This window comes from Equus caballus, chromosome 7 (assembly GCF_041296265.1).
Source record: "Equus caballus isolate H_3958 breed thoroughbred chromosome 7, TB-T2T, whole genome shotgun sequence".
Lineage (NCBI taxonomy): Eukaryota > Metazoa > Chordata > Mammalia > Perissodactyla > Equidae > Equus > Equus caballus.
Genome location: NC_091690.1, coordinates 3945045 through 3956127, shown reverse-complemented (window position 1 = coordinate 3956127; position 11083 = coordinate 3945045). Strand labels below are relative to the sequence as shown.

The 11083-nt window shown below is 65.4% G+C and overlaps 1 protein-coding gene across 4 annotated transcripts in view; it reads right to left on the bottom strand.

Moving 5' to 3' along the window:
* Window positions 1–3276: 3276 nt before the first annotated feature.
* Window positions 3277–11083, bottom strand: part of SAFB (scaffold attachment factor B) — a 31118-nt gene continuing 23311 nt past the window's right edge. For 2 of the 4 annotated variants that reach the window (XM_023644510.2, XM_070273528.1), the window contains 8 exons: window positions 10493–10599; window positions 8087–8374; window positions 6995–7132; window positions 6744–6786; window positions 4495–4616; window positions 4140–4240; window positions 3740–3806; window positions 3277–3572 (listed from right to left, as the gene is read on the bottom strand). In XM_023644510.2, the coding sequence (XP_023500278.1) occupies window positions 3443–3572; window positions 3740–3806; window positions 4140–4240; window positions 4495–4616; window positions 6744–6786; window positions 6995–7132; window positions 8087–8374; window positions 10493–10599 (996 nt within the window). In that variant the 3' untranslated portion in view covers window positions 3277–3442. Of the gene's footprint in view, window positions 3573–3739; window positions 3807–4139; window positions 4247–4494; window positions 4617–6743; window positions 6787–6994; window positions 7133–8086; window positions 8375–10492; window positions 10600–11083 lie in introns of all 4 variants that reach the window. The other 2 variants (XM_023644509.2, XM_070273527.1) reach the window with 1 other exon arrangement.

The following is an 11083-nucleotide window of genomic DNA, read 5'->3' as shown; positions in this document are numbered from 1 at the left end:
ACTAGCTGGGGTCCCCAGCCCTCCCAGATGTCCCCTGACCCCCCGCCCCACACTGGCTCAGCTGCCCGGGGACCTGAGTGTGTCTCCCGCGTTGGGCTGGAGCTCTGGGGGGTGGGCCCTCAAGATGCTCCCCCCAGGCCCCCGGCACCGAGCAACAGAGGGGGTCCCCGGTGGTGGGACCTGTGCCCCAGGCAGACGGGGTAGGAGGGGGGCTTGGGGGGAGCCAGAGGCCGGCTCGGGATGCAGCCCCGACAGCAGGCAGCAGGCACAGGTCATGGGCCCTGAGCTGGCGCGGGGTCCTCCATTCCTGAGAGCTCTGGGCTTTATGTCGGTGGGTTTAGCCCCCGAGCCAGGAGTGGGTGGTGGGTGTCACACACAAGGGAAACGGAGTCCAGAGGCCAGTGTTTCCTGGGCTCTCCTGGGAGGAGAGGCCGGCGTGCGTCCATCCGTCCAGCCCGAGGGAGGCGTGGGGACAGCGGGAGCTGAGGATGGGCCGCCTGGCCTGGGCGCCACTCTGCTCTTCAGGAACGGTCTCTGGTGGGTCTCCCCTGTCCAGTGTGGCCCCTGTCCTGGCCGGACCCCCGCGGGGGTGGGAGCAGATCTAGGGCGCAGTGGGCCGGGCCCGGGAGCGCCCCTGATCCTCGGGGCTGCGCAGGCGGAAGCTGGCCCAGGGCCTGGCGAGCCGCAGGATGACCCAGCCGGCCTCTCCATCCCGCAGCCCTTCCGGCAGCCCCCGAGGGAGGCGGATCACGGGCCCATTTTACAGATGGGGACACTCACAGGGCCGGGCTCAAAGGCCATTCTGTGCGCCTGGAGTCCGGGGAGGGCTGGCTGAAACCCTCCTGGGCACAGACTGCCAAGCCCAAGCGCCGCGCCCCCGCGGACCCCGTCCCGGGCCTTGGAACACAGGAGGGGTCGGGACTCGGGCTGGGAAGCTGGGGCTGGGCCTCACGCCCTCTTCCTGTCACCATCTAACAGAGGGGGAGGCGTGCGAGGGCAACCGGCTGTGCCCTGTGAGCTCCCAGCGGAGCAAAAGGAGGGGACGGTGGCCATTGTAGGCCAGCGAGGCACCACCCCGGGCTGTGCCCGGCCCTCTGGCCCCTCGGCTCCAGGCGGCCGGCCTTGTCCTGCAGCCCCATGTACTTGGCCGTGGACTTGCTCCCTGCCTTCGGGTCTGCTCGTGTCCACCGGCCGGCCCTGATCAGAGGAGCGCCCGCGGCACGTGCCCGGATCGGGGTGAGGGGACGCTCGTGGGTCCAGGGACCACTCGGTGGGCGGGAAGGGCTCGGGGAAGTGCATGGCCACGCACAGCGAGGACCAGGAGAGCGGCGGGCCGTCTTAGACGCCGCACGGGCGCCCTCCGGCCTCCTCCCCCTCGGCCCCTCCTGTTCGTGCCAGGTGGCCCCACGACAGCTGGTTTTCACCACCAGCCTCTGCCACGACGTGTGCGAGCTGTCGCCAGGCTAGCCCTCCTCCTAGCTGACGCCTGCTCTGCCTGCCCCCTCCTCCGGGAGGCCTCCACTGACTTCCTGCCACCCGGGCCGAACCCTGTGGGTGCCCCATCACGGCGCCTGCCACCCTGGGGCAGGGTTTCCCCTCCTGCACATCAGACACGGGGCCAGGGAGATGTCTGCGGGGCCGTCCTGGGCACCGCAGGTGTTGAGCAGCATCCCTGCCTGCACCCCTTAGATGCCAGCAGCACCCCGTCAGCCCCGTCACACAGCTGCGAGTGTTCCAGACCCTGCCCCATTTCCTCTGGGCAGTCCTCCCCACTACCCTGTGGCTGCTGCAAAAAATGACCTGATTCGGCCGCTTAAAACACCAGTTTTGGGGACGGCCCAGTGGCGCAGCGGTTAAGTGCGCACGTTCCATTTCAGTGGCCCGGGGTTCATCGGTTCGGATCCTGGGTGTGGACATGGCACTGCTTGGCACGCCATGCTGTGGTAGGCGTTCCACATATAAAGTAGAGGAAGATGGGCATGGATGTTAGCTCAGGGCCAGTCTTCCTCAGCAAAAAGAGGAGGATTGGCAGCAGATGTTAGCTCAGGGCTGATCTTCCTAAAAAAAAAAAAAAAGTTTTCTCTCTTGTGGTTCTGGGGTCAGAGGTCCCACGCGGTCTCGCTGGGCTGGCGTCAAGGTGTGGGCAGGGCTGGTTCCTTCTGGAAGCTCCAAGGGGACTGGGTTTCCTGCCTTTTCCAGCTTCTCAAAGCCGCTGCCTTCCTGGGCCCGCGGGCCCTTCATCCTCAAAGCCAGCGGTGCAGGCGTCCTCTCCCGTCCTCTGGTCCCGCCTCCCTATTTCCCTTACAGGGGCCCTGAGATGACATGGGCCACCAGGATGAGCCCAGAGTTGACCCTCTCGAGGGCCTTTTGCCAGGTGCGGTCCATATGGACAGGTTCCAGGGTGGGGACATCTCTGCCCTGTCGAGTGGGCTTTATTTGGCCGACCAGTCTCCAGGGCTGGTCACGTGTCTGCCTGCCCCCCGCTGTGGGCCCTGGGGGACGGGCTCAGGCCGCCTGGGCCGTGGGTACATCCCCAGCCCCCAGACGGGGCCACACGCCGCTTCAGTGTGTCAGAGACGGGGCCCAGAGCCGAGGCAGGCCTCGCTGCGCCACCTCTTCCGAGCCCCGTCCACAGAGCCGGGACCCCTGGGGGCAGCGCGGCTGAGCCGGGGAGGTGGCACTGCCCGTGGGCACGCCTCGGCCCCACACCGCTGTGTGCGACCCACTCAGATGCTGTTCCGTGAGGCCCAGGAGTCACATCCAGAGACAGGAAGTAGGTGGCGGGCCAGGGCTGGGGCTCCGTGTTTCACGGGGACGGTCTGTGTCTGGGAAGGTCAACGGCTGTGGAGATGGACGCTGGAGAAGGCTGTAGGGCATCGTGGACGGGCACGCACAGCCGCTGAATCGTACGCTTAGACAGGGTTACGGCGGCAAAGCTCCCGCTACACAGATTTTCACCACACGGGAAACAGCGTGTTGAGCGGGGTGGGCGCGTCCTGGACGTGCGGCGAGTGTGCGCCTCAGGAACACCTGCGGGGCGTCGCAGGGCACCGGTGGCGGAGGGACAGGGTGGCCGCGCGTCGGACCCAGCCGGTCCTGGGAACTCCACCTGGCTGGCGGGCCGCGAGCTGAGCGCCGTCCGTGGAGGGCTCTGGGGCCTGGCCGTCCCTTACAGCGGCCCCTCCGTCCCCCCGCAGAGGACGACCTGCAGCTCGGCGACGCGAGAGTGACAACGTTTTACTTAAAGAGGCGGAAATAAAGAGACGACGCTGTAAATAAAGGGTATGTGAACAGAAACACGTTTATTACAAAAAACCAAAAAAAAACAGAAAACAAATTCACATTGTATTGAGCTACAATATGGCAGCAGATAAAAAAACGTATTGTACACAGTTGAAGGGGCTCCTAACGGGACGCGCCCCGGCGGCCGCGGGCCAGGTGCTCAGTAGCGGCGGCTGAAGCGGGCATCGCTGGGCCGGCTGCCCCGGTTCTGGCCTCCGAAGCCGCCCTGCATCCCGCCGCGTGGGATCACGTGGCCCCGCGAGGCCCCGCCGGGGGCGAAGCTGCCCCGCCTGGAAGAGAGGAGACCCTGTATCCAGGAGCCCCCTCCCACGCCCCCGTCCCCAAGGGCCCCGCGCAAGCAGCCCACGCCCGGGGAGGCAGCGCGGAGGCAGACGACTGCCCCGCCACCACGGGCGAGCGTGCGAGGACGGGACTGGGCACAGGAGGGCCGGCTTACCCTGACATCCCGCCGCGGGTCATCATGTGGCCTGGGCCCGAGTGACCAGACATACTTCTCTCGCCACCTGGAACACAAGAGCGCCTGCTCACACAGCGCCGCGAGCTCAGAGGACACGGACACGGGGACCCGCTCCTCCAGCCCCTGCGGCCGCACAGGCACGGGCACTATGCCACCCGCCGCCCTTGCTGAGCCCTCTTCTGGGCCACACGTCCCTCCCTCCCTCCTTCACCCCCTACCCCAAGCTCGTCAGGGGACCCTCCTGCCAGGCCCCGAGGAGGGGAGAGCATGGCCCTGCCCCCATGAAGCGGGGGACGCCCGGGATGGCGGAGAGCCGCTGCGGCGTGAGCTCTCTAGATGCTTCTCCAGACAGACGCGTCCCGGCCGAGCCAGTCCTCACCTTGCCACCTCTTGTGGTCCCTGTCCATCATGCCTCCGTCGGCGGCGCCCTGCCACGCACGGTCATCCTCTAGCCTCCGGCCGTGGTCCCCCCAGTCCCGTCTGCCCCTTGGAGAAAGGCATCTCTGACTCGGCCTGCCCCCGCCTTCAGCACGGCGCCGGGCGCGGGAGTCTGTGTCCCAGCCCCGTCCCCGCGGGCCGTGGGGGACGGGAACCGGCTCCTGGCCGGATGCTGCTCGGAGCGAACCGGGGCGGGCGCGGGGTCACGGGGCCGGCCCTCGCCGCAGCCCCAGGACCGGGGTCCGCAGCTGGACTCACCGATCCCGCCACCCAGCAGTGGGGTGCGGGACACAAACCTGGGTGGTGGCGGTGGCAGCCCCCGGCCCTCGCTCATCCTCTTGTCGGAGCCGTAGCCGCCCCAGCCGTCCCGGGAGTCCCGGCCGTGGCGCTCGGGCCCGCCGTGGCGCTCGGGGTAATGCTGAGGAGAGAGGCGGAGGGAAGGCAGGCTTCAGCGCGGCCCTGGGCCAGGGCTGCGGGCAAAGGCCGACCACGCCAAGGCCGGCAATTCAGAGCGGAGCGCGCGGCCTTCTGTGCACTGTCTCGCGCCACGGAGGCCATCTCGGCGCGCGCGACACAGCCGCGGCCCCGCAGGATGCTCACGGCCTGCTGAGGCAGAGGCGCAGCAGAGCCGAGGACGGACAAGGCAGTTTCGGGCTGAGGCCCCATATCGGAGGGCCGAGAGTCAGGCCCTGGAGGACTGAGCGGGGCTGGGGCCCAGCGACCCGCCCGCCAAGAAGGGGCCACACTGTGGTGGGTCCCGGCGCCACGATGTGGTCAACAGCACCCGGGCAGCAGAGCAAAAGGGCAGGGGAACCCTTAACATGGCTGCCTCCCGGGCCTGGCAGCCTGTCCTTTTGTTGGGGTCGCAGCGCCTGTGGCACAGCCCACCGCACCCTGTGGTGGCAGTCCCTGTGCAAGGCTGCGTGGCCGGCAGAGCCCCAGGAGGGCCTGGCCATTGGACACATTCCCCGAGGGCAGGATGGGGAGGAGGCGCGGCTGCTTTAACGGCGGCCGCCTCGCCCTCCGCCCAGCCATCCGGTGGGCCGCAGGGACAGACGGACGCCTGTGCTGCCTCTCGGGGAGCTGCCGAGGCGGCTCTGGCTCCACACGCCCACCCCGTGGCCTTGGGGCCTCCCGCCCCAGGACGGCTGCTCGGCTGTCACTGCTGTCCCTGCTCATCTGCCCGAACCAGGGCAGGCCAGCTCTCAGCACCCCAGGCCCTCAGCGCCCCGCGTGTGCCGATCCGACGCCACCCGTCCTCAGAAGGAAAGGGGCCAGTTCCACAGGGGGGACAAAGTCACAAGCACTGGGTCCAGGCAGTCGGGGCTGTCGGACGCAACCTAAGGAGAGCTGCTGATGCGCCCGCCTGGACACCCCGGCGACGGGCTTCTGCACACGGGCCTTTAGCCCCAGCTCGTGACTCAGGCAGCCTCGTCTACCTCTGGACAAGGACCAGCATTTCAGGGGACGGTCTCCTAGCAGCAGCCCCCGTCCAAGGCACACACCCGCTCCAGAGACCGGCTCTGACTGAGCCCACCCCTCCCTGGCACTTTAAAGGCGACAATCCTCTCCAGGCGCCCCGAGCGGCACCCGCCGAGGCCGAAGGCCGTGCACATGCCCCTTGCCAGGCGTTGGCACCCCCGAGAGCAGAAGGAGGAAGGACCCACCCTCTCTGCCCCGGGAGGGCAGTGTCTACACCACAGGAAAAGCGCCACTGACAAGAGCCGAGTGTGAGGAAGGGGCCGCCCTTCCCGCAGAGCCGGGCTCATCTCATCTCCCTCGGCCACCCTCTGTGGCCGCGTGACTACCGTCACAGCACCGCTAGGGACAGGCTGGGCGGAGCGGTGGGCCCGGGAGGCAGCCCGGCTCTGACTGCGGAGCCCACGCATCTAACCCGGGGAGCAACTGCTCCCGCAGAGAGGAGCCGGCACTGGGCCGCGGTTTACGTGAGATCTACCCCGAGCAGGGAAGAGGCTCACGGGAGGGCTGCAGGCTGACTCCGGAGGGCGGGCGTCTGTGCCGGAGGCCGGAAAGGGCACGACCACGGGTGGCAATTCTGCCAGCCACGCCCTGACCCCTTCCCTCAGCCCCATTTCCCACGCGAGCCCCGTAAAGGGGCGAGGCTCTTGGGAGAACGTCTTCTGAGGTGTCAATCCCACAGAGAGAGCGGGGACCAGAGACGGCGCTGCCCTCGCAGGCCCAGCAGGGCGGCTCACCGCGCGCCTGGTGCACGGGGACCACAGCTCGGAAGCGCTGCGCCCCGTGTGGGCCGCGGGAGCCCGTCAGAGCTGCGTGAGGCTCCACAGTGCTTCAGTGCCGTGTGCTGAGTTACTAGGGCACACGGAACCCCGGGGTCAAGGCCAAAGGCGGCTTCGGATCCCTGTCTGGGTTTCCAGCCCAGACCAGGCACAAAGCATCGGGCCACCACTGGGGGCTGCACGTTGCCTTTCGCTCCTTTTCTCGGGCTCAGACGGGAGACCAGGAAGGCGGGTAGCAGGAAGAGCATCAACTCTGAGGAAACTGGCTAGGCTGGAGCCCGACTTACCTGTCCTTCTCTTTCTCCCATCATCGACCTCGAACCTTCTCTCCTGAAAACAAGTGAGAGGAAACTAAGGAGAGGAGGCACAGGCGGTCAGACCCCAAATCAAAACCATTTCCCAGTGGAGCCCACACACTCCGAGGGTCTGGGCGGGCTCGCAGAGCCTTGAAGGCCGACCTTAGTTCTTTGTCGTGAGGGTTGAACCAGGACAAAGAAAGCTTGCACCCGGGGGGCAGGCTGAGGGAACCCTGGCTGACCTGTCAACAGAGTGGTCGGGGTAGCGGCCCCGGTCCCTGTGGTCAAAGTCGTGGAAGCGATCCTGGCGGTTGAAGTCCGAATGGTAGCGCTCGTCCAGGGCGGCCCGCTTGGCTTCCGGCCAGTAGGCATCATCTCGCCTGGAGAGGAAGACAGGACGCAGTGCATTTCTTCCCCAGACACATCACTGGAGGAATGGTGAACTGAACCCCACAACCGGCACCTGCCCGGCCCTTGGGAGAACGAGAGCATCCTCTGCTCCGCCTGCTGACGGGGGTCCCACTGAGCGACTGTGCCCCAGCACAAGGGCTTCGGGCTCCCTCGGGGAACGGCAGGCGTCAGGTCTGCGCATCGCCTCTGGGACCGCACCAGAGGCCACCGAGACGGCCGGCCTCAGTCCAGCCACGTGACACGGGACAGCTGCTGCTCGCGGTCCAGTGCAGGCCCGTCCCTTCAGCCCCGACGCCAACTGGACCCGGCAGACAGCCGGGGGGACTTCGAGAAGCACTTGAAACGTAGTTTCAACACATTTCTGACCACAGGGACCCCCAGCGGCAGGGTTTTGGAAAGGGCATGAAAGCCCCACAGCAGCTGAGGGCCCTTACAGAGGCTTCGCTGTGTGTTCCAGGGGCGTCTGACCCACGGGAGAAACAGGATAAAGGCCATCGCGCCTGCCCCAAGTCGCGACACACGGGGAGAAACTCCGACAGCACCGAGTGGGGACCAGTGCCCCACTCCAGCCAGCTTCAGGCCCCGTCTGCGGCCCCGCGCCCCTCAGCGTGGCCAAGGATCAGGACCAACCTCACGACGGGAAGGGGCCAAGCCAGACACAGCCGTGAGGACAAGGCCTGGAGGGGCCCTCGAGGAGGGGTCTGGGTCTCTGGCCCCCCACCCCAGCACTCGTGTGTCCCGAGCTGCTCTGGGTGTCAAGCTCCCTCCTCGGGGTCCATGCTGGAACCCGAACCCAATGGCTTACTCGGCATCCCCAAATCGTCCATTCCTGCCCCAGGGCCCTGCAGCATACAGGACACTGACCCGGGGCGGCGCAGCAGGTGCCCGGGGGGCCGAGGGCAGGGCGGGGCAGCGCAGCTTACCGGCCGTCGTCGTAGGGCCTGCGCACGGCCGGCCGTCGCTCCTGCTCGTAGCGCAGCTCCTGCTGGCGCCGCAGCTCCTCGCGCTCGCGGTGGATGCGCTCCTGCTCGCGCCGGCGCTCCTGCTCCACGTGCATGCGCTCGCGCTCCAGCCGCTCCCGCTCCATGCGCTCGCGCTCCAGCCGGTGACGGTGGAAGGCCAGCCTCTCGCGGGCGATCTCCAGCCGCTCGCGCTCCTCCCGCTCCCACTGCGCCTGCAGCCGCTGCTCCCGCTCACTGCGCTCGCGCACCCTGCGGGCCAAGGGCAGCGGCTGCAGCGCGGGGGCCACATCCTCGCCCAGTGGGCTGAGCCTCCCAGACCAAGGCAGAGATGGACTCCAGGGCTGTGCCCGAGCCGCAGGGCCACGCTGGAGCAGGGACAACGAGGGTGGGACCCACCGAGCTCTGGGAAACCACAGCGGGAAGCCCGAACGGCCAGCATGGGCGCTGCTTCCAGCTGAGCCCTCGACCAGCCAACTGGCAAAGAGCAAAGGCAGGGCTGGGTGGATGGGTCTGTGTGTGAGCTATGATATGAACTGAGATGAGATCCTTCTGGCATTCAACATCTGATTCCATGAACAGCCCACTAAACATAAGAAACAGGGCCGGACCCACACTGCTCTGTGGGTGGCCATGCTGTGCTGGTGGCCCACATACTAAAGAACAGAGGATGACTGGCACGGGTGTTAGCTCAGGGCAAATCTTCCTCAGCAAACAAAAGGAAGAAACAGAACTTATTTCTCACTGGGAGTAAGTGTGCATCAGAATCTTTGCTCCCGAAGCCAGGAGCTTCACTTAGTCACCATGAAACGGGGCTGGTGCACTAGAGTCGCCGTCTTTCGACGACACATATAAACTCAGACGAATCTACCAGCCAGCAAGGGCTGCAGCAGCTGAGGGCACGGACAGCTCTGCTTCTGAGAGCCACACTCGTCATGCTGCAGCGCGTTCCCTTCAGTCTGCACGTCACAGAGAAGACAGCGCCAGGCTGTCTCCTGGCTGGCCTCTGCATGCATCTACAGACACATTTGTACCCGCAGGAATTTATCACGTTGCCAGGTTGTGACAAAAATGACTGCAGCCTCCTCAGCTCACGCAGCAGGTCCTGGACCCTTCCACGCCCCTGTGTCTAGAACAGGCTTTCGGGAAGGAGCCCACAGTGGGGAGAGGCCACGGTTTACGGAACCAGCACCCGAGGTGGACCCTCGGCTGTTCCTGACCCTCAAACGGACCCCTGTGCCTGCATTTTCTGGTGTTCCCCTGGGCAGGTCCGGAGAAGCGGCATTTCTGGTCTGGGACATGAGGCTTCAGGCGTGTGCTCCTGTTACCTTCCCTCTGGGCTGCCGTGTGCATGGACACGCTCACTCCAACCACCACACCCGCCCCGGAGTTCAGACGGTGACCGGATCAGCCGACGGGGGAGCCCAATCGGGCGAGGCTCAGCCACTGCCCACGGCCTCCTGGCCACGAGCAGCGCCCTTCCGTGGACTGTCTTCTGTCCATTTCCCTGTCGGCTTATCTTCTCCCTACGACACTGACTTCCGGTCACCTTGATTCCCCTCTGTTGAGCGACCTGGCTCTCTATGGTGCACTGTCCACAAGGTAAACTGAGTCCCTCTCTCCTCCTTTATGACTTTTCAGGCCTTCGCAAGCTCACGTGCAGAGGTATTTCCTTCACGCACGTTCCTTCTCACGTCCCCGATCAGTCATCAGTGTATGCTGACTGCTGGGTCTGTGACGTGAGTGAGCTGCAGACACAAGGACTGTCCAAGGAACAGCCAGATGGCCTGAAGCCCTCGGGGAGAGCGCACCCTTTCGTCACTAGTGGGAAACGGCCTTTACCGTGTTCAGTTCCCACACGCATGTGGGTCACTCCCGCTCATCCAGTGCCAATTACGCCACCAGGAGTGCCCTTCCCTCTGCCTGCCGCCCTGCCCTGGAGGCGGACCGCTCTGGCTGGGGCAGCACCAACCCCGGCGCCTGGGGCCCTTCTCACGCCTACCCCGCCAGGCTTTTTACCCAAGGTTCTTATTTTTCAAACTAGAGTTTAAGAACTGTTTCTTGACAAGAAAGATTAACTGTCCCTCGGGTGACCAGTTCCACCTGCGTTTGGTTCTGGAACTGAGGAAGACGTGTCTCCTGGCTGACTAAGGGGGAGGCCTCTCAGCTTAGGGAACGGGTCTGGGATGTCAGCGGACGAGCACCGCCACCGCAGGAGGCACCCCCTCCCCGCTGCCACCTTCCGGATCTTCCGGAGCACAGGGGCCTACTTGCACGAGAAGGCACTGGAACGAGCCCCAGGACGCAGCCAGAGCGCAGCGAGCCTGCGCACCGAGCACCCCCAGGGCCCCGGGCCCGCCCCTGACGCACCTGCGCGACTCCGAGTCTCTCGACTTGCGAGGCTCCTTGACTTTGTCGAAGGACACGACGGAGCGCTTCTCTCTGCTGGCCGACTTGCGGTCCTGGCTCTTGGAGACCTGGATCACCAAGGACAACGAGCAGTTAAAGGAGAAACGACACCAGGTCCAGGTGCGTCCGGGTCCCAGCACCCCACGGGCAGACTGGAAACGAAGGCCGGCGCTCTCTGGACTGGGGGCCACAAGGCGCCCTCTGCGAGACCCCGTGTTTGGCTTATGATTCAAAGTCACAGACCGTCACCATCGTTCAATGCTGAAACATGACCCCTGAACACTCCCGCAGGTCAAGGTGGAAATAAGTATTCCCCTCAGAACTTTTCATAAGATCAAAAAAGTATTTTTTATCCTTTGTCTTTTGCACCCAAGACAAATCCCTTAACCCTGTTCTTTCCTTCAGAATTAAACACGCAGCGGGCGCCCAGCCGCAGCCCCTTCCGGCGTGTCCGAGGACTCCTGATGTGTGTGACTGCAGTATCTTAATGAGATCTACCCATGTTAGCCCCTGAATTACACTTTCATTTTACGATTTTCCAATCACTTTTTA